We start from the raw sequence: 24,433 nt of genomic DNA, 5'->3' as shown, positions 1-24,433 counted from the left end.
GTCTTGTGTTTGCAATTAGTAATTACTGTTATTCAATTGTTTTTCAAGACAAGTGTCTGTGCCATTTTAGATTTATAATAAACATTTAAAATTTTAAAAAACGTTAAATACCTGATTATGTCGTAAAAACGGTATATAGTTTGGAGAACTCTAACTCTTATGTTGCGGGACTACCCAAATGCTTTGTAAGTAGTATAGTAAGCTGTTGGCCTACCAAGTGCTCAATCCCTTATTTAACATTAAATTGTGGATAACAACAATCCGTCTTATTTTCAATATAGACATAGCCGTTCTTGTTACAATCCCAAATAGTGAAAGCTACATACCTTTGTTTTCTATACAGAACATGCGCGGGTACAGGCGAACGGACCGAGCAAACACACAAAGAAATTATTTACAATCAACAAAAAATCGACGCTTCTACAACATTGCTGGAAGCGAATTTCATTTGATTTACTGACAAAATGCTCTAACCTAAACAGTTTATTACTGTGGGTATTTTTCTAGTAGAACATGAAAACTATCGCTTCCAACACATTGTTCAACAGATTCTCGTTGAAGGCGTTGCCATCGCTTGAAAACTATTTATTTACTATTGGTCACTTTTTGAACTCAACAAGCTCTGACATCGCTATACTGGCTATATGTGCGTATATCCTTATCGACCTACGGGGATAGGAGTGGCAAAGAAGAAGAGTTGCAGTCTTGTGCACTCTGGGTTTTTTTTCGAGACCGTCTCAGCTTCTAATGTAAGAGATTTTGAAAATTTCACATTTTTGACGGGTTTTAGTATTTCGCTTACGTGTTGTTATTAAATTTGTTTATAATTACTACTATTTATATTTTCACTTTTCTTTCCAGTATATAGTAAAAAAAGAAAGATGTATGTTTTTTTGGTATAATAGGAAATTTTGACTTTTATAAATTACGTATTCAAGCACATTATTGCTAGCTAACGGTAATAATTATCTCGTATTTACACAAGTTTCCTACTCAAATATTTTATTTGGTCGAAGTAGCAGATATTTTTTTGTAAATCCAAATTAATGATAGCTTTTTTGGATTTTACAGATTCGTGCAAATTAAAAAAATGTTGTGGATCAGCAGGTCAAATCGGCGAAATTTGCGACGAGGGGAGCTCTTCCAGTAAACACTACAACATTGCTTTGAAGATAAAACATAGAACAGCTAACAAGCCCACCTCATTGGGGGCTTATAAGGCATTCATTGGAGCCAACATACCACTTAGAAAACTGGGCAACCCCAATATAAGATCGTTGATGACAAAATATTGTAAATTTAACCTAACTTTCAGTAACGAGTCAACTGTACGTAAAGGTAGTGTGTAAAGTTGTATGTTGAGAAGTGGATTTGTATAAATTAGAAACACACTTAATTCCAAAACTAAAATACTGTCCCATAAACTTACCTAGATTTTGAGAGAAGTTTTTCCATTTTAAAAGACGCCATTTTCTTTTGGGAAATTTTGAAAAAACATTTAATTGTTTTTATAACTGTAAATAGTTTGTCAATTTACGAATTGTATGTTGGGTAAGTTGCTATTATGTGAATGTATCAATGGTATTGGTCAACTATTAATTGTATTATTTTGTGTTATACTCGGAAATAATATTTTGTCATTTTTATGTTTTACAATGTGCTACGTAAGTATCCATGTGATATTTATTACGATTTTTTTTTTTAGTTATGTTTATTCAACTAGGTCTGTGGTATAGGTAAAAATTATAGGATTTCAGAAGAATTAAAAAGAAACAATTCGAGCTTTATTTAAAATAATATTCATAATTTTTCATATAATAAAAATGCACAATTGAATTTTTTATTCATTTCGATGGACATATTCTGAAAATTTTATGCATTTAAATGCGGTTTTTCGCTTTCATTTTTCTGCTCCTTACTTATAACAATAAATGTATAAATAATAGTAATTAACTCACTTGCTAGAGTCTCAATAATGGTTTTTACTATACCGGGTCATAAGGATATTTTAAAAGATAAGTTAGAAAATGTGGGTTAAGAAAGGTTGGTTAAAATCTTACTTGTCTGGCAGAACACAAAAAGTGAAGTATGAGTCAGCTGAGATTGAATCTATCTTGGTGAAGCCCGGGATACCGCAGGGGACTATTTAAGGGCCATTATTGTTGTATGATATAGTTCAATTTGTGAAAAACAGTGAAATTGCATTATTTGCTGACTATTCACTAATATATGTCGTTAGTAAAAATATCGAACAAATGCAGCAAGACATCAATGACGACTTGTATCGAGTGTTTGTATGGCTGTGCAATAATAATCTTGGCATTAATATTACGAAATCGAAATTCTGTTTGTATGGCAAAAAGATAGATTAAGTAGTTTGGATCTAGAGAGTTTTAATATTAATATAAATGGCGTTAATTTGCAGTATGAGAAATATAATAAAATATTTGTGAATTGTATTAGATCCACAATTAAAATTTGATACACATTGTTATTACGATTGATTGATTGAAAATTTTACCAAAAGGTCGGTTTTATATCTAAAGCAGGCAAAAATTTAACACCTTATACCAAATTGTTACTGTACAATAGCTTAGCGGCCCCACATTTGCGGTATTGTTCAACTTTATTGTTTAGTATACCTAACTATAGGCTAACAGAATTTCAAGAGTACAAAACTGGGCAATGGGCGCAATTTTGAAATGTAATAGATATACACCTGTGATGACTGCGTTAAACGTGTTACAAATATTAATTGTAAAGCAAAAAGTAATGTTTGATGCCTTTATATTTAGATTAGTAATATGATTAATTTCTTTATGAACGTTCATGACTAAAATACTAAAATAGTCCATCGATGTAAAACTACACATATGTTGAATACTATTTTAAACTAAAGTTTGCTAGAGTTTAATCGACAGCCAAAAAATATTAAGGAATATGATAATTTAAACGCTTTTATAATTGTTTTCATGTTATATAGTTTTGTTTGTATACTTTATACTTCTATACTTACTATACATGTACCGTATTGTATTATTTGAATTTTGTGGCTGCGTGGTACATTTGCAATGTACAAAAAAGGCGATAAAGCCCCTAGAATCGTTAGCTCTCACGAAAACTTTATTCCACTAACATACAGATAAATTGAAAATAATTATTATTTATTATTATTTTAAAAGATTAATCAAAAATTATGTATTGGCTGAAATTTTATTCTGGTTGATTTATAATTGTTTTAATGTTATATAGTTTTGTTTATATACTTTTATACTTCTTATACATGTACCGTATTGTATTATTTGAATTTTGTGGCTGCGTGGTACATTTGCAATATAAATACGATTGTTCTTTATTATAGATTTTATTATCATGGAAAACTAGAAAAAGGCGATAACGCCCCTAGAATCGTTAGCTCTCACGAAAACTTTATTCCACTAACATACAGATAACTTGAAAACAAATATTTTTCAGCTTATACGAACTGGGATATCATAAACAAATAGATGCTACTGAGTATTATGGCATATGATACCGCAAATACTAGTCATCCATTGATAGATAATTTCCAAGAATTGTGTCCCTTAAGTAGTTGAATTTTCAGTAAACAGAGACTATTGAACCTCGAATTAAAGTTGAAAACGGACCGCCACCGCAAAATGGAACAACTGGAGAGGTCGTTTGACTGTTGAGATTGATACCGCCTCGTTATTAAGTCGATAGTTTTATTTTTAAACGTTTAAAAGCAAATGGTTTTGCGACCTTGACTGTTGAGCTTTTATATATGGCTGAGGGTGAGGCCAGGTCGGATCGCGTTTACACTTAAACGTAGGGTTGGGAATTTTATAAGCAAAGAACCAGTGCTATACTGCCGAGTCTAGCATCTTATGGTCAACGACAAAATTAAAATTGGACAGACATACAAATCTAAATATATATTCGTGTGTTTTTCTTAACTGCTAAACTGAAATACAATTGCGACGGTAAAAAGCAATATACCACACATACAGCCAATATGTACTAAACACAATTTCTTTCTTTGTGGTGTGATTTGTGATTTTTCTAATTGCCCGTATAGATGATATTTCGAGAACATTAATATCCGATAAAATCTAAACATTTAGGTAGACTACGCCATAGTTAGTTCAGGATTCTATAAGTATGTTACGAAATAAAGGGCTATTGACTCGCTAGTTGCCAATCAATGCAGATAAATTGCAACGGAATTATATACAAATGAAAATTTCACAGTCTATCGGACTTATTTATATACCTAAAAGGTTATTTGAAAATTTGGTATTTTAAAAAGATTGACTTGTTCGAAAGCGTGGGTACTGAGTCTAAATCTATTTTACTCTATGCAACAGGTTCTCAGAATTGCATTACCACAGAATCTGCTGATATTATAACTCATTTTAGAAGAACTCGTCACACTGATTTGCAAATTTTAATATGTGTGTCGTTGATAGGCTGGGATTGCAGACCCAATCTTCTTAATATTGAAGAAGAAGTAATGGGTTTTTATTATGATTATTATTAGAATAAATAAAAATTCGTCAGTTTTGGTTAGATTTATATAGTATTTAATATAAGCCGATAATGTCTTTTAAAATGCTATTTTTAGTTAAGAGATGATAATATATCATTTCCGTAATTTAGTTCGGTTAGAAATTATGCAAGTTAATGTATGAAAAAGTCGATTATTTGAAATGCAACGGCCTGTGTATAATTGGAGATTAATTTTCACAAAAAACGTTAATAACAAAAAATAACATTTTAACTAAAAATATCTAAAAACAATCCGAAGAAGATTAGGACGCATTTTTTTATTAAAACCTAGTCTTATGATACTCAAGCCCTTTCATTTTTTAATATATTATTTTCTACCATCGTTATTAAACAAGTTTTCGGCGTAATATACATAATATAATACGATATAGAAAAATAATTAGCAAAAACTGTTTTTGATATTATTCCATGAAATTTTTGAGTTTTATTGTGTAAATCTGACGGTTTTGAATAGCTTAAGAAATGAATGTCGGACGACCTATAAGCAATGTTGGGTAAACTTTTTTTTTAAATTCAAAAATGATTGTTTTTTTTAATAATGAATATTTTGATTTTTTTAATATTGATTGATTTTTTTTTGCAGCAATTATAAAATATTTTAAAGCCACTATAAACAGTATAGTACAATATGCACTGTAAATATTTGTCAGAACGCGCTTTTTGTCGCGACATGTTTTTTTCCGTATCTATAAATTGTGGTTGTCGAGTACATCTCGCGTATTCAGTTGGTGGTTTGTTCAAGGAGCGGAACTAGTGGAAAATATAGTATTAGGTGAAAACATTTAAATGGCATTAAGAAAATAAAATAGCATATTGCAGTTTTATATTAAAACAACAGATTCAAACAAATCAAGTCAAGAGTTCTGGAATTTGAAAAATGACTTTTGAGTTTATATCCACTGATTCAATTGTGTTAGTAACGTAGTAACGTTAATTTTTAAATCGCAAACCACTGTCAAAAGTTGCACATTAATTCAGTACAGAAAAAAATATGGCTTCTCCGTCGCCATTAATGGCAAACTTTCTCTACCCGTGCTCGACGTTTAAACTTTTTGAGTCAAACGAAACCCTTTATTTCTAACGAAATGCGCAATAAATTAACGGTCGATTGAAGTGTAGTATAGAAATCGAAATGGTACTTACTGTTTTTTTTGTAAAGCAGAATCTCGAACTGATCGTGCAGCTGACTTTCTAAACAATGATCTATCCTACTGATTGTCTCCTTATCCGTAAGTTCCCCAAACATGAAGGCACATCTGCAAGATTTCTGCATCACCTCCGCCCTGTTGTAGCCGGAAATCTTGCAAAACGACTCGTTACAGTACACTATCGGGTAATCCACGATCTGTGCGTTGGCCAACAGGAAGCTACTATCGGCTGCAACAATAGCATTTATTAATATTATGGCTAGTTTCCATATTTCAGAATGAAGTTATAGCTATAATAGTTGAGTCCACGAAGTCTCGAAATGTAATTTCCGTTACCACTTTGGAGATTAAAAGCTAAAACCAACTTTAAATCATGCCCCAATATTAAAACCATGCTATGCATGGATGGCTTTAGGGGGTAAAATGTGAAAGTTTCCCCGAAAGACATGTTTAGATATAATTAAATAAATAAATAAAATAATCATCCATACAGAGATGATAATATTCTCGTTCAATACACTTTTAAACATGAAAAAATAAAAAACAATCTATTAAGTAAAAGAATATAGCAAATAAAATAAATAATGGATTTTTTCCGTAACAGATGTGGGAATACACTTTACACAGTATAGCCATATGGAAATAATTAAACATTTCTTTCACACAAATGAAAAAAAAAGATTACTAACGTGAACAGAGGTTCCGTGTTGAACGGGACTGTCCCTTTTCACAATTACGAGTCCGAGTGTCTGCGGAATGGACTGTGGGGCGCAAAATTGTCTATTTTGAAAAACCGCGCGAAAATTTGCCCACAACCGGACGCGAACTAGCGGTCGATGTGGTCAAGACATCATATTGCTGGTGTTTTGTTGACTTATTGGCTATTGTTGGACGAACTTTTCATTTCCCCAGTTCTCATATTCATATTCATATCGATTTTTATCGAAACATAAAAAACTTTGAAGGAGGCATCTGGGCTTATCACACGGAACAAGAAAACCACAGATTTCGTTATAATGATTGGGCATCGAAATTAATTCCCCAATTTACATGCGCGCTTACGAAATCAGAAGCTACTGCAGTAAATGTTTTGCCTCCTGCAGCAACGAAAGAATTAAAAGATGATCTTGATAAGTGCAATTGTATTTCAATACTAAACGACTCGCCAAATCACGGTAACAAGAAAATATACCCCATTGTAGCGCGCTTTTTTCAACCTTACGTAATTGCGCAAATAAAAATTATAGATTTTCAAGACCAACGGGGTGAAACTTCGACATCATTGTCAATTATTTCAACCAAGTGTTGATTGACAACAAAAGTCCTGGAGGGACAATGCCATCGTGAGTTTCGGAAGTGCAATTAGACGAGGAATTAACAATGTATTAACGAAATTACAATCATCTCTGAAAAAAGAATTAATGGGTATTGGATGTGCAGCCCATATATTCACAATGCAATAAAATCTGCTACAGATGGGCTGCCCGTAGATTAAGGAAGCATTATTGTGAATATTTATTCGAGTTGCAGCTCTAAAGGAGTTTTGTGCCGGAACTGAAACGGAATATCAAGAAATGCTGGGCTATAGCAAAACCAGATGTCTTACTCTTATGCTTGCTTTGGAAAATGCAAAAGAAAACAGTGAATGAAAACTCGGAAAAAAACCAATCAGTTATGGTCCCTCAATTAATGTTAAAATTGAAAGAGAGTGATACTGATATCGATCAGGAATTTGTGAAAAGGACGGCTGTAGAATCTTGCTCCTCGGATGGGAAGACATTCAAAAATCTTTGGAAATATTAATTGAAAAGCGAAATATTGACTGAATTTTCATTAATTCCTAGTTACACTACATCGCAAAAAATGACGGAATGGAATAATTTAAATGTAACAAATTTGTTTTTCTGATAAATATAAATACGTATAACTAACAATTTTAGGTACCTATATTTTGTGATTCGTATCCTTTAAGCCAACTAACTTTTTCTGAAGAAATAAATTTAAAGAAGTGTTGTTTTTTTGACTACCTACGATTTCACCTAAATAAACCAATGTCCCGTTTTGAGTAAAAAAATAAATGATCACATTAGTTATTACCCATATAGTCAAATCTAGTCTAATCATGAGGCTCCGGTACAAAGTTCACTAATTATAATAAAACTGTTTAAAATTATAAGCTTATTTTCTTCATTCATTTCAAGACGTGATGCGTCTGTATAAAAGATAAAGATACAAAAAAACCTTGAAGGTTTGTAGTTTATTAATGGTAAGATCAACGATAAGACCTGTTTTTACTATAGTAATTAAACTACTTGATTTCGTATTTAAACGTTTTAATATTACCCAGACAGGGGAAATTTTGTTATAAAAATATGCGGCAGCGTAACCAAAGGAACCCTGAAACAGAGCTGCTTGATGCCGGCTTCCTCAGGGCATTGTCTGAAACGTCAGGGAGACAGAGTCAATAACCCATGCAGGAGGTGTGCACTTACTAAGTTTCACAGCCTGCGGAAGTTTCATTGAATGATTTGATTAATCTAATAATCAAAATAAAGCTCGTCCCTTTATTTCTTGTAAGTTTGTCTAAAAACAACTACTAAAACATGTTACCATCGACTTAAGTTCACCCAGCCCGAATTCTTAAACCTATCCAACACGCGATTCAACCCAAAGCGGTACGTGAATTTTAAATCCATTTAAATTCGTTTCAAATTCAACAACTATCGGGTTGATGTGTAACAGACCGATGACAAAAACTTGAGATATACATTTTTGCTTTAGATTTGTTTATAAATAAAGTGATCTAAGTTTATACTCTACATTATTATTACAACATTCAGGGATTTTTCGCTAGAGCGTTTTAAGGTTTACCCCCCTACATCCTGTTTTTAAGGCCTTCGGGTTTTTCATGTTTGGTTGATATGCTCGTTGACAACTACAGCAGATAATTTGAGTGAAATTGGATTAATTTGGATTTTTCTATAGCAGATCTCGGTATCTAACTAACGAACTAAGTAAAACATTGTAATTAACTGACATTATTCCAAGAAGAATCTGTAAACATATTTCTTATGACTTTAAAAGCAAGAATGAGGACACAAGACGGTAGCCAGTTCTTGTTTTCACTTTGCAGTTGTTCACAAAATAAATGCAATCGAGAATGTATAATCCGTTCCACGATTTTTATAGTTACCTTAAGATCTCCTATAATATAATCAAATTTTATAATAGTGTATAAGTCGCAATAGAAAAATTAGTTTAAAATCATGTAAAATCTTATAAATTAAATATTGACCTTCAAAATTTATTCTTATAGTTACCGTAGATCTCGTTTGGAATATGCAAATATGAGATCAATAATTTCATCAATAATAATAGTTACCAACCGCTTCCAAAATTTTATAAATTAAATATTGATTTCCAAAATCTATCGCGACCATATGTTATTATTTATAATTAAGTTTTAATCCCATTTTTATGATTGGTCACCGATAACAACGGTTAAAATAATATAGTGCATAAGTGTATTGTTGAATAGCTGTAAGAAAAATTATTTTACAAGCTTTAAAATCGTACAAAATAAATGCTAATCTTCAAAATATATTCTTATAGTTCCCGTAGATCTCCTATAACAGTATTCAAATTTCCCAACCATGAATAGGATTCCTTAGAATATCAATAATTCTCTCAATAATTCTTTAAATGTAGTTACTAAATGCTACTAAAATATTGTAAATTTAATATTAACCTTCAAAATCCATTGCGACCATATTTTGTGACTTTTAACAACGGTTAAAATGATATATAAGTTTTCATATATAATAGTGTATAAGTGATTCATTAACTGTAGACAAGTTATTTCAAAATGCTATAAAATTTTATAAATTCTTTATTAATCTTCTAAATTCGCTGCGACTATATTATATGCTTTATGATTAAATTTTTATTCGAATTTTATGATTGGTGGCCGATAATAATAACTAAAATAATATGAAGTTTTTATGTACAATAGTGTATAAGTGTATTATTGAATGGCCTTAGAAAACTTATTTTAAAATGTGTGCGACGTCATAAATTAAACGAAAAGTACATATAAGATACCGGATAAATTTTTAATTGCCTGTCGCATTATAAATTAAAGATGCACCAGCGTAAAACAACACAAGCTAATCCCAACGCTGACTGGAAAACACCTTTTGGAAAATCGAGTTTCGTAAGTTATTTAAACTGACGAAATTTTCTCTTTGACTAATGGTATTTCGATGAAACTTTTTAGTCGCCAACGGAGAAAAACCGTCGATTCGAACCATTAATTTCAACCAAAAAGAACGACCGTTTAATTGAACGAATTCGCATTATGCGATAAGTATTTTAGAGATTATCTCTTTATGCTCGAGCAAATAAGGAAGCGACAGTTTTTGAATTGATTTGGATTTATTTTTTTCCAACCGATTAATTTATCGTTTTGGTTTTGATAACTTTGTCGATATATTTTTGATATACCCGATGACACACAAAAGTAGAATAACGTGAAAAAAAATGGAGAGGGTGCAACTTAAAATTTAAAAGTTGCCGTTATTTCCGCTGAAATCACTAAACCATCGACTATTTTAGCCCGAAACCTTATTCTTTTTAGATGTTTTAAAAACTTCTAAATCGTCATGTTTCGATAATATAAGCAGTAGGTTGTCATCGCTGAGGATTGCACCAGAAACTACAAAAAAAATTAATATTTCGGTTAATTGCTTTATAAGATTTATATTTTTAATTTTTTAAATCTTATTGCTCCATCCGATTGTAATTTCTTAATATAAAGGCCATTTTCCTTTTCCGTGTGTAGAATTAGCTTATCATTTTAATTTAAGTTGATCATTTCTTATGGTTTAGAATTATGAATTAAAAACTTGCCTCTGGACAGTTCCGAGGTGTCCGCGTTTATAAATTTTTGGGTGATGTTATTTTCGCAACAGGTCAGTTCATATTTTCAAACTTCAGCATTAGAAACATATTTTGTGGTTTTTATGTGACCTTCGAAATTTAGTACATTTTTGTTTTTTGTTGCTTCTAGTTTTAATATCAAATGAGCGACTATTTTCCAGTTTATAGGGTACTATTATTAATCTTCCTTCTACAAAAAAAATCCTGATTTGCAAATAACAACCCCATTTGGCATTTCCTTTTTGTTACACTTTAAGTTCTTTGTGGTCACCATATTGGATTTTTGGAATTTTGAATAAACTGTTTTATTAACTTTTTAAATGATGTAGGCACTACAAAGTATCCTTGTGTCCCAATAATCAGAAACAAACGACAGTCACATGTCAAGAAATACAAAAGTAACTCTGCTCAAAATGAAGCACCTGGTATTACTACCCATCCCTAGATTCCGTTATATATAAACGTTGACAATTTGGTGATCCAGCAAGGGACGGATTAGACATATTTAAGGCAAAAATATTTAATAAATTTTCAAGATTTGACGGATTTTGAATAAACTGTTTTATTAACTTTTTAAATGATGTAGGCACTACAAAGTATCCTTGTGTCCCAATAATCAGAAACAAACGACAGTCACATGTCAAGAAATACAAAAGTAACTCTGCTCAAAATGAAGCACCTGGTATTACTACCCATCCCTAGATTCCGTTATATATAAACGTTGACAATTTGGTGATCCAGCAAGGGACGGATTAGACATATTTAAGGCAAAAATATTTAATAAATTTTCAAGATTTGACAGATTTGCAAAATGTCTCTTATAATTTTGTAATATTCCAAACTGATTTTCTGTTAATAATAAAACAAAATAAATACATCACATAAATACATTGAAATAAATCTGAAATTTGAAATCTGACTTTTAGGAAAATAAATAAATTTACAATATTCCAAACGGCTCTTACGTTAATAATAAAACAAAATAACAACGTCAATAATATTGAAATAAATCTGAACGTGGGAGCCCAAAAAAATTAGAATTTTCATGAATTAAATAATATATATTTTTAGATTGTCTTGTGCATACTAGAGGCGGGAGTAATACGAAATACGTATTTGTGGAAAAATCCGCTACTGAGAAATAATTCAGGAATTTAGATGGAATAGGAAATGAAATCCCAGGAAACAAAACAAGGATTTCGGTATTCAATATAGAAGTTTCCTAAAATAATAAAAAACCTTAAATCAAGAAAGGATTTTTAAAAATGCCCTAATCCTTTTTGGAGTTATCGACATTCATTTTGAAAAATTTTCGAACGTCTTTCAATAGAACAAAGAGCAATAAACACAATAGTTTTGCATGCAAACAAATTGCTTTTTTGGAGGAACAGTATCGTAGCTAACCTCCATTTTTTTATCGATCACAAAATAACAAAATAAAACCTAATTTTACCTAGTTTTTTCGTACAGAATAGTTATTCTGGGGTATCTATTAAAGACAGAGAGTAATAATAGCTGCATTCATGCTTCATTTATGTAAAACCCATACAAGGTGCTTAACAACATTTTTTAAAACGCCCTAATATATCTCTCAATAAACAAAGTAAATTTTATATACAGGGTGGTTTCTAATTGAATATCAATAATTAAGGGGACGATTTTAAAAAGAAAACGTCATATGAACATATGACCTAAACGTTTTAACTTTTGAGATACAGGATGGTAAATGGTAACTCTGCAAACATGGTCGCTGGGTGGATTGAGTAGCTCAGCGGCCATGTTGCCGGTCCCAAGCCCGGATAAAAGAGGAGGGTTGTGAGGCGAGACTAGCTACCTACCTCACGTAAAACAGCCATTTGCTCAGAGAACGAAGAAAATAACCTCGGATAGGACTGATATAACTTATACCGACCCGGCAAAGTTAAGGAAAAAACGATTTCGGAAGCGACAACAACTGCGAATAGCCACCTGGAACGTTACATCAATTACTAACAAAGACCAAGAAACCATAATAGAGCTTAAGAAACATAAAATAGACATATGTGCCTTGTCTGAGACGAAAAAGAAAGGAGCTGGCAACTTTAGAATCGCGGAGTATACCCTGATATACAGTGGGAAACCAAAAGATGAAAGAGCAGCATCGGGAGTAGGCCTATTAGTGCACGAGAAATATGACAAAAACATAATAGACGTAAAGTATATAAGCGACTGACTGCTACAAACCACGTTTAAATTTACAGAAAAAACCAAAACCAAAATTGTGTATGCTCCTGATACGAGTAAAAGTCAAGAAGAAACAGACTCATTTTATGATGAACTACAGATCACCATGGATAAGATACCGAAGCAAGACGAAATTATGATACTAGGGGATTTTAATGGAAGGATTTTTAACGAGGTTATTGGTGGAATTAAGAATCGGTTTAATGAAGAAACACTCAACAGCAATGGGGAACAACAACTCATACAATTCTGTGCACATAACGAACTACGCATTAACAACACGTTTTTTCCCTATAAACAACAGCACAAGTATACGTTCGAGAACACAAGAGCACATTAATCGGTTATAGATTACGTTATCACAAATAGAAATATTCATCCCTCAAAAATATTACATGTCAGAACATTAACCTCAGCAAACACAGGGACTAACCATCATATGGTGCTAGCCATAATGCGGAACTGCGTACAAAGGAAAACCCAGAACAAACCGAGTGTGATAGAAAAACTGAACATAGAAAGCCATAGCGATGACACCACAAAATACCTCTACCAGCAAAGATTAAGGAAGGCAATAAGTGAAAACAAGATCTTGAAAGATGACACCGTAGAGCTAGCAAGGAAAAGATTAAGCAATAATATAATGACAGCTGCAGAAGAGACATTAGGCAACCGAAAGGTGAACCAAAACGGAAAGCCCAACACGAAACCATGATTCACACCCGAAATCAAATCACTTGCAGAAGAAAAAAGGCAAGCATATCTTCAATTTAGAAGTCAAACAATCACATATGCTGATTACAAGGTCGTGAGGAATAGGACAAATATGAAAATCCAAACTATAAAGAGACAATTCTGGGAGAAATACTCATCAGACATGGAACACGACTTATATGGAGCACAAAAAAAGATATGGAATATGATAAGGAACCTTAAAAGGCCAATCAGTGAATACATTCACACGCAAACAATAACGTTAAAAGAATGCGAAAGTTATTTCCATGAACTCTACGGTGACACAATAACAAGCCAAGCTCCAGAACAACAACAATTAATATCAAAAGACAAAATTGAAGCAACAATACGCAAGCTGAAAAACAGGGGCTGGATAATATTAATAACGAGCGTCTTAAATATGGTGGCAATAAATTGATAGACCAAATGCATGTCCTATTTAATAAGATATACCACAAGAGAAAAGTACCAGAGAAATGGAAACTAAGCATAACGATCTCTGTTTTCAAAAAAGGGGAAAAGAAAGAACCCAATAATTATAGAGGGATCAGCCTCCTAAACACGACTTCAAAATTATTAACAAAAATTATTACAGAAGTCTCAAGTAGTGGTATGAGCGAAGAACAGCAGGGATTCAGACAAAATTGATCGACCATAGACGCTATATTCATTTTAAGACAGATTGCCGAAAAGGCCATAGAGTACAATAAAACCGCGTATATGTGTTTCATAGATTTAACAAAAGCATTTGATACAGTGAGATTACATGACGGCATTGAGCTGCTAAAAGAACGAGACGTAAACCAAAAGACAAAAGACATCATTCGGGACATGAACAGCGGAAATGGCACGTATAAACAACGAACTCTCCAGTAAAATACCAGTATCAACAAGGATCAGACAAGGAGATAGCCTCAGTCCAATACTCTTCAACATTATAATGGACGAAATAACAAAAGAAGTCAAAACTGCAGGCAGAGGATACAGAATGAGAAAAAATGAGTTTAAGATAATTTGCTACGCTGATGATGTGGTTGTGTACAGATTTGTACACAGATTCGAAACAACTACAGGAAAATTCAATATGATCATATCGACACAGAGGACACAATCCTTGACAATAGCGAGAGAACTCAGAAGATGCAAACTGGCAACTTATAATAAAAGTTTGGAGCAGGTAAGTCTTTTAAGTATCTGGGGTTAACATTACGAGCAATAGGAACCTAAAACAAGAAGTAAAAATGCAAACAATAGAAGCATCTAGGATATCGGGATTCCTTCGAACCGTGATATGGACGAATAAATACTTAAGTATCGAAAGCAAAACACGGATATATAAAACTTGTGTTAGACCAGTTATGACATACGCCATAGAAACGAGGGCGGAGACTGCAGCAACAGATTCTTAGAACGACCGAGATGAAGACATTACGCTCAATCACAGGGAAAACGCTAAGAGACAGAATAAGGAGCAATGAAATTAGAAGAATGACGTTCCGGATATAGTGAGATGGGCCAAAACTAGAAGAAGAGCATGGAGAGATCATGTCAATAGAATGGAAGGCGATTGACTGGCGAAAATCGCAAAGAGAGACCCAATACAAGCAGACCTTCCGGAAGACCACCAAAGCGTTGGTATGAGAGCTGGACCTCGGATCACAACTTAGGCTGCTTCCTTGAAAACACAAGACATAGTCCTAAAATAAGAAGAAGAAGAAGAAGATTCGTAACCCACTGTCGCAAGCCACTTCGTACATTTCCAATACTTTAGTCACGGGCTTGAGAGAGCTTGGATCAGTGGCGGGAGGACGGAATTTCAGCAGTCTATTTTGACAGAAGTTAATGTTACGCCACTAATTTCTCTTAAGATAAAAATTATTCATACAATTTCCAATCATTTCTAAAAAAAATATTTTCTATATCTTTTTTAATGCGATGTACGGTTTTCGCTTAAAAGTATAATATTTAATTAGAAACAGAATGTGGTTCATGCATGACGGCGCGCTTGCTCACTTTAGTCTTGTAGTAAGAGATTATTTAAATCACACATTTAATAACCGAAGAGTACATCGCAATAGACCTCAACCATGACCCTCTAGGTCCCCAGATTTAAATAGTTTGGACTTTTTCTTATGGGAGCATCTTAGTCGCACCCCAGTTTAGGAGAACTGAAGGAAGCAAACACTGCAGGTGCACTTCAAAGCGTGGTCGGAAATTTGAGGCTGGAGCGTTTATCTTTCAAGGTGGAGGACACTTTCAACTTCTTATCTGGTTCCTATGTTCTACTTTTTTCAAAAAGATTATAATTATTTTATTAACAGACAATTTTGTTGAAAATAAACGTTTATTATTTATCTTGTTGTTAGGATGTTATGTTATTTCATTAAAACTGTAAAAGTGGAAAGAACAGTATTTTAATTTTTTTTTCTGAAATACTTTGTTCTAGATAAATATTTTAATTTTCACAAAAAAAAATCTCTATTTAACCAGTGCAGTGGCGATCTAATTAACCAAAATATTATTTGTTCATAGACAGCCAGTGGCTCACCTACTCACTACAAACTACAACTACAACTTTTTTTTTTAATCCGTAGCACGGTTTCACTTAAAAATAAAAACTAATTTCTTTGCATACTGTCATATTAACAATATTGTTATGACCATGCAGAGGAGAAGTTTTTATTCTTTTTTAAGTGAAAACCGTACGTTGGATAGCAAAAAAAAAAATAAATAAATTTCTTTAGAAATAATTGGAGATTTTAAGAATAATTTTTATTTTAAGAGGAATAAGTGGCGTCAATGTCTGCCAACATATGCAGATGAAATTCTGTACGCCCGCCACTGGTGTATTTGAAAAAAATTGTACAACAAATGTGTACTAAATTTCATTAAAACATGGTATTACATATATTAAAATAAAATAACATTTTTCAAAACTCATATGTTCATATGAAGTTAAATTTTTAAAATGGGGTCGAAAATCTCCGCCTTAATTATTGACATTCAATTAGGAAACGCCCAGTATAAGTATCACAAAAGACGCGAAATCTGCAATATTTAGCCCAGTATCTATATTACATGTCTATATTACTTTTTCTGTTTCCCCTTATTAACATTTAATATCGTATTTGAAGGGATCCGAATATCTTTTGAAAATAATTGTTCAATACTATTAGACTTCCATTCGGTATTAAATCTATTTGTTCAACCTATTCTTCAAAAATAGTCCAACTTCGGCTTTTAGCACTTTCATCTTGCCAAAACTTGGTTACTGTATGATTTTCATTAATCTATGTCTTATGTACATTACATATATGGTATTTGTATTTGGATTTTGCTTGGTTCTTCAAGACTTCGTAAGTAGTTCTTCTCCGTTTATGAATGAGAATGTTATCTAGAGTGGGTACTTCTTTATCAGAAAAATAAAATGTACCATATGTCGTAATCTTTTGTCTAAAGAACTGTCTAGCTCTAATTTTGGTCCAGTTGGGGAGATTATATTTGGTTTGGCGGTGCTATATTTATCTTTATTTAGAAGCCGGTAAATTGTTGATTTTTCAACACCGAGCATACATCGTTGTTCTAGATTTTCTATAATTAAAGTTTACTTAACAGAATTACTAAATAAGCGAATACAAAATAGATTGCTGGATTTGTTTCGGATGACAATTTGTATCTGTATATATTTTATTGACATAATTTTTATGTACACAGGGTGTTCCGTTGTTCCAGGACAGTAAGAAAGTTTATTTTTTCAAGTGGTGTGCTACGAATATTTTCAAAAACTATATTTGCTTGATATTTAGCATTTTTGTCATTACATAGCGAACGAAATTTTGAGTAGTTTTTGAGAAAAATTAACTTTTCCTTTTGTTTGCAGAAATACAGGCGTTTGTCAAAAAGTACTTGTTTAATATGAAAACTAAAATTGGGAATTTTTATTATGGATCCATATTATAAAAGAGGGTCACAAATGATCATCAAAAAAATGTATTTTTTAATAAAAAAAAGACTCAATTAGCACTTTTATTGGGTTTGGGATTTAATTCTGTATCATTTCATATTTGAGTTTTTGTTACAAAAATTGATAGTTTACAAATTTTCTGCAACAACTATTTTTTTTTAAATAGCTAGATAATATCCTATTCTAACAATTTTTTCTTTAAATGTTAATTATTTAAATTCAATATAAAGTCAATAAGTAATGCAAGTAAATAGAACTTATCATTATTTACAAAATTTCTGCAATTGCATTTCTAACCGCGATATACACAGTTTTGATTTGACACATGTTTTTTCCCGAATTGTTTGTGACGTTGAACATGGAGTGGTAGTCAATATTCGAAAACGAAGTCCAAAAATTATCCTAACAGAAGAAAAGTAATTAGAACTTCGCCTGTATTATGAAGAAAACAACGAAAATTCGCAAAGTGATGTATCCCTAGATCTACCGAATATTAGTGTTGAAAGGACTTTTAAAATTTAATAACTACCATCCATTCAACCAATTTTTGTAATATATGAAATGATACAGAATTACATCCCAAACCATCATCCCAAAATGAAGTTTTTTAATTGGAAGAAACATTTTTTTGCTGGTCATTTGTAACCACCCTGTATAATATATTTTTGCCGTAAATAAGTCGAAGCATTAAATATTAACCACTTCCATGGGTCCATAATAAAAATTCCCAATTTCAGTTTCCAAGTGTAAAAAAACAGATTTTTCTAAAGACCCGTTTTCCGCTAAAAAATGGAAAAATTCCTTTTTCTCAAAAACCACTAAAAATTTGGTGTGCTAAGTAATAACTAAAAATACTCAAAATCAAGAGAATAATTAGGGTTTTCAAAAATATTCATTAAATACCATTTGAAAAAATAAAGTTTCTTGCTGTCCTGGCACAGCGGAACACCCTGTATATATGAAAATACTAGAAATAAAATATATGCTTGGGGTCAAACACTTTTTGTATTTAACTTTTTTTCATCAATGTCGTACTTAATAAGATAAGTCATATGAGTTTTCTAAAACCGCCCATCCTATACACTGTACCTTAGTAAACAGTGATAAATTTGGGGTTTTCGCAGCTTTGTGTAAAATAGAAATTTCGCGTTTTTAGGGTATGATTTCGAACAACTTGTAAGGTAGAAAAAAGGTAAAAACTGTTATAGTAGATATTTTTATGTTGAATCCAATGGCGTAGTAAACAAATTTCTACGGAATATAAATATTGTTGAATGCTAGCGGCACGTTATCCAATCAATCCCGTAGTACTCGATTTAAAATTGCTAGATATCTGCTGTTCATTATTATTGTAAATGTGGAGTTTAATCTTTGTTCAAGAAGCTAAACCCAAACCTTCCTTGTTACTGACGTTCTGTTATTCACAATTGATTTTCCGTATACCAATGCCTATTATTATTACCAAAGTAGGTATTTTTTATCATATTGAGTTTTTCTAGATTAGAAGTGCATAGTGTGCTACATGTTTGGGATGTATCTCAAAAACGGTTTTTCGAAAAAAAATTTTGACTACACCAATGGATTCTACGTAAAACCACAAAGTTCTACATCTGCTGATTACCTAGAAGACCTGTGATGACATACATTTTGGAACACAGTGTACATTATAATAATTATAGAGTGTGTCCAAGATAAGGATGTCTACCACAGAGATATTGGAAACCATAAGAGATAAAAAACACAAGGTGATGAGGATTTTGCCGAGACGAAACGACGAAAAAATAATATAGACATGTGACAAAAGAAGAACTGAACATATGGAATATTCACAACATTTTTGAAAAATTAGTCGATTAATTTTAATTAATTTAGACATTAAAATATTTTCGTAATTATATTATTATTCTCCCTTATAATAAACAATTTGAAACAAGCGTGCACGCCTTTAAAACAATATTAATTAATAATATCTATATAACAATTCAGATGTACACACCTAGCCTCAAAAAGGTAAAACTCAGACGAATATAATCATAAACATTGCTAGTTAAGGAAGAGCAGGTATTTATGAATTTTCAAATCGTTACTTATTCTGCTAAGCCTGAAAAATGTTCACACCAGCATATTTTCTCAGCTTTAGAAAAACGAAAATATAATCATTGTTTTCAAAATACTAGAATCCATAACGACCCACTGCCAGATTGTTTAACTGATTGACTTTTTGACCCCATTACATGAAGAGGTACTATCGATTTCAGCCGCAGAGACCCCCTACGGTTTATTTGCGAATAATTTATTAAATTTTATGCGACTATGCCGTACACTTTGGTGGCCGCTCAAAAGATTTGCAAACCTGCTTTTGAGTTGCACGATGGCTCTTTTCTGCAATTAAATTAAAACAAAAAACAAGCTATAGTAGACAGGATAATAATTCATATTTTTAAACTTCAATCAGGCCACTCAAAGGAAAATTGCTTTACAAAACTACGTCTTTATATCATATCATCATGTTTATTAGGCATAATAGATAGATACGCATTATTGTTTGTAAACAATAGCATTACCAGGCTTAGTAAGGTATGCAATTTTAAGACAAAAGACAGACAAATTTATTAGAGTTTAAAAGAATTGAACTAAACTTTCTCAATATAGGGAAAAAGCGCTACTCCTACTTTCAGGTGGGCTTAGAATTAAAAGATAATGTTAAAAACAAATACGTTTTTTCTCAATCACTTTCAATGTCTAATAATAAAACTATTATCGGTAAATTTCTTGTTTTGCTTCTGCCTCTTGTACTTTTACATAATAGAGAAACTTATAGTTGACAATTGAACTGTACCAATCTGATTTTTTATTTAATACGAATATTAGTTTCTATTTTTAAATAGCACAAATAAATTTAGTTTTTTACCTCCTTCTGTAAAATATGCAATTATACACCAATCTTGTATTCGGAAACTGTTATTTTAAGACGTCAGTTTCGTTTCCAACGGTGCGGACATTTCCAGGATATTACCATAAGGGTTTAATGATAGAGTGTACAGAGGCTTGTCCTGCCAGAAGCGCTTCTGGAAGTACTTTTGTACAGAGACACATGTCCTGCCGGTAGGACTTCTTTCCGCTCATAAGATTAGCCTACAGCCAGAACCAAACGTCCTTCTGGCAGTACAGGTGCAAACTAGAAAATAAAACATGTGACGTTAATAAAATTTTTCGTTTTCAAACGCCGAACAGTACAGTAAGTTCAAAAATAAAAAACACTTTAAATAAAACGATAACTAATATTTTCATCAACTAAACATAAAGAACAATTTATAAAACAAATGACATAAATTTATAATATGTAATTAGGCTGGTATACCATGCTGAATGTGATATGTGAAACAATTTCTTCCAGTAGTTGGAGAACACATTACTGCTCGGATTCCACAAGCGCTACATCTATAACTAGACTTCTGCTGCACATTTCTTATTCTACTACAAATAATACACTTTATTTGCACTCTTTGCCGTTTATCTTCCTTACTTAGGGCAGTGAGAGTGTGTTCTCCAGGAAGCCAATCTTGTCTCTGGGGTAGCCGTACTTCATTACGTACTTGGCGCAGAGCTAGCAGAGTTTCTACTGCAGCACCTGTCCATTGGTTATAGTGCCAAAGCTACAGTAAAATCGGAGTGCTTTTTATTAAAATCTTTTTTAAAATACTTATATGCTAGAAAAGCATTTGCCTCTATAATTCCAAACATGCTAGCAAACATTCTATGCTGCCACTTATGAGTACTCCATGTAGTTTCCAGAGCTAAGCCGCTTTGACGAATATGATTGTGAGTATCGACTGCGGGGGCTCCATCAAAATAATCCTCCACTAGCTTACAAAATTACAAGATTACGCCAATAAAAACTTACCATTATTGCCAAGGCGCAGATGTTTGCAACAAATTTTTGTTTGGTTTCCATCTAATTCCCACTCTACTAATGCCATATTTGTTGTTTTATATTTTTTTTCACAACGCCATAACACACTGAGGTTTGCCACTCATCACCAAACTGTGATTTATTTCAAGAATTATCATTTTTCGAATCAAAAACCGTAGCGGGTGTAAAAACTCAACTTCCCACTTCCATTTTTATGAGCAACTAACCGACAAGTTTGAACTCCTATAAAATCGGACTCAATACAGATAATGATGTTATTCAAAAATGCGCTTGTAGGGCAATCTTTTACGAATCAGAATTAATGCACATTTGTCCTGCTGGTAGTACCTACAGTCCTAATATTTAGCGATTTCTTACGTACTCAAATGTGCCTCATACGTCCTGCCAGAAGGCCGCTGTACATTCTATAATTAACAGCATTATACACTCGCTCCGTTCGTGCCAAATAAACTCGTGACTCAAATGCCGTTTACCGCACTTGTTGCATAATATACTATTTTCTACTCCCTTCTGCAAAATACGCAATAATACACAGATCTAACGATTTTTTAAATTATTTTAAAAATACAATTTGAAAATTACAGTTCCTGCAGCAACAGGCATAACAAGAATGCTCTAATATTATTTAAAACTAAGGATTTACACATTCGCATTAACCTGCTGATATTATAGATCTCCTCACTGTCTCTTCTTAGTATCGTCGTAGGAAAACCACTGTACATAACTCCTCGCTCCTTAAGAAGCAAACATAATGGAATGAGTTTGCTCCAACTGATTTGATTTATCAGATCGTTAGGATGGTCTTAATTGATTGGTTTGAAGACATCTTGGTAGAAGCTTATTTCTACAAACGATCATTAGGGCTGCAATGATCGCTAGAAAAACTATAAAAACCATAATATTAGTTATTAAACTCGTAGATATAGGCTGGTCAATTTCTTCAATCGGTTGTAGTTTTGCAATATCCTTTAATTGATATAAATCTTGCGGGTTAATTTGACTGATGTTCCGAAGCGATATAATTGGTTTCAATTCTTCAATGCACTCTTCAGGTAAAAGCAAATGTTTGGATTTCATAATTTTAGCATCGTTGAGGCAATTTTTCTTGCCCAAGGTAATTTAGCAAGTCATTGGAATTTTAATAAGCTTTGGGTTATCGATTTTAAAATATCGATCGATTTTACATTTAACAAATACCAACGTATTTTCAGCGGGTAAAAAAAGTACCTTTTCTTGAGTTACTTACTCAGCAAGAAGTTGCGATAGTTCGATGCGGTGACAGTTATTTACAGGCTGATTTTCAAGCAAATGAATTATACATTCGTCCTTCGAGTTATAGCGTGCGTGCCAGTGGAAAATGCACTCGATTTTGGGACAGCAAAATTCTTCGAAATGTTACGCAATGGTATTTTGAGACAATTATCATATTATTTTGGATAACAGGAAACAGGTGATGGAAAGAAAAATGTTTAAACCTCAAAATAGGGACATGAATAGCAAATGCGGTAAACGGCATTTGACTCACGAGTTTATTTGACACGAGCGGAGCTAGTGTTTAATAAACGAGTGACTGAAAAAGGTTACCGGTACATTTGCGCAAAAGAACACGAATACATTCACTGACATGACCGTCAAAATTGACAAACGTCACAATTGAAAGCGTGGGACATGTCTCCGAAAACATCAGATTGCTCCCAAAGTGGTGCGGTAAAATCCCGTAAAAGGTCCGAAGTGGCTCCGATCAATGGGAAACGAAAATGAAGTGGTAAAGTGGCGCTTCCCGCATGTAGGATCGGTGTGTAATTAAGCATTATACAGTTGGGAATCGAAAAATTATTTTACCATCTATAAATGTTACTTGGGTTCTCAAAATTTGGTTTGGGAACTGAGCGGATGGTACAAACGCATTGTTACTAAATGAACTTTGGTAAAAGGTTTGAAGATTTTGATTTCTTTGTACATTACTTTAATTTCGGATGTTTGGTTTTTGAGATTTATAGGGCTCGTTTAGAGATCCATACAGAATTCCAGAATTTTCGAATTCATTTTCGAGAATTTTGAGAGTTTTCAAATGCATCTTATTTATTTAGTGCTGCTTGATCATAATGTTTAATGTATAAGAGCTTTTCTTCTAGAGAATATTTAAGGTCGTTGCTTATACGCTGTGCAATATCACTCTTTAACATTTGAAATCTACTTCCAAAATTTATTAAGTGCTCGTTTTTATTGGGCCTGGTTCTAATTAATTCTTGAATTAAGCAATTGAGATCTTGGCGATCGAAAAACATTGAGTTAATGCATCTTTCAAGGTTTTCCAAATACTAACTTTTGTGCGATTCTCTACTAAGACTGCGCCTGTGCCTACCAGTTTTTCTTGAATACTCTCGAATTTATTTAATTCCGTATTTGCAAAGGAAACTTAATTAAAATTAAAATAAAAAAATTAAAATTAATTAAATAAACCTATTTAAGGTATCACCTTCGTTGTGTTGAATAGTTTGCAAATTTTGAATTGAATGAATTCAAATTTACTTGTTCTGTCATTTTTCCTGATTTTCGTTTTTTCTAAAAGTTAGATTTTTGAAAAACTCACTGATTTCAGAATCTCCGTCACTACTTAATGCTTTGAAATATTCACAGATTGTTCTTGATTCACAATTTAACATTAAATAGTGATCCATTGAAAATGTGTTTTTGTTTCCCTAACTAACTGATATCCGATACGTCTTGTCTAAAATTTTTCCCTATTAAAAGCCTTAAAGATAGAACCTTAAAGGGGCGAAAGTAAAAATCGCATTTAGGATTTTTATCTTCCCGGATTCTTCGTTGCACACTGCCAACGAGGGCGTTCTCTGGGTTCGCCAACAAGTTCTTTGGTTTGCGTCCTGGTGGTTGAAATCACTACTAGGGGTAGCTTGATCC

At 32.5% G+C, this 24,433-nt stretch overlaps 1 protein-coding gene across 2 annotated transcripts in view; it reads right to left on the bottom strand.

Moving 5' to 3' along the window:
- The window catches only part of LOC132704726 (potassium voltage-gated channel protein eag), a 107,717-nt gene that overhangs the window by 63,226 nt on the left and 20,058 nt on the right, over positions 1-24,433 (bottom strand). For both annotated transcript variants that reach the window (XM_060674928.1, XM_060674929.1), the window contains exon 2: positions 5,713-5,946. In XM_060674928.1, the coding sequence (XP_060530911.1) occupies positions 5,713-5,946 (234 nt within the window). The remainder of the gene's footprint in view (positions 1-5,712; positions 5,947-24,433) is intronic.

Source organism: Cylas formicarius, unplaced genomic scaffold, assembly GCF_029955315.1.
Source record: "Cylas formicarius isolate icCylForm1 unplaced genomic scaffold, icCylForm1.1 PGA_scaffold_7__23_contigs__length_41026272, whole genome shotgun sequence".
Classification (NCBI taxonomy): domain Eukaryota; kingdom Metazoa; phylum Arthropoda; class Insecta; order Coleoptera; family Brentidae; genus Cylas; species Cylas formicarius.
This window is presented reverse-complemented; position numbering and strand designations above follow the sequence as displayed.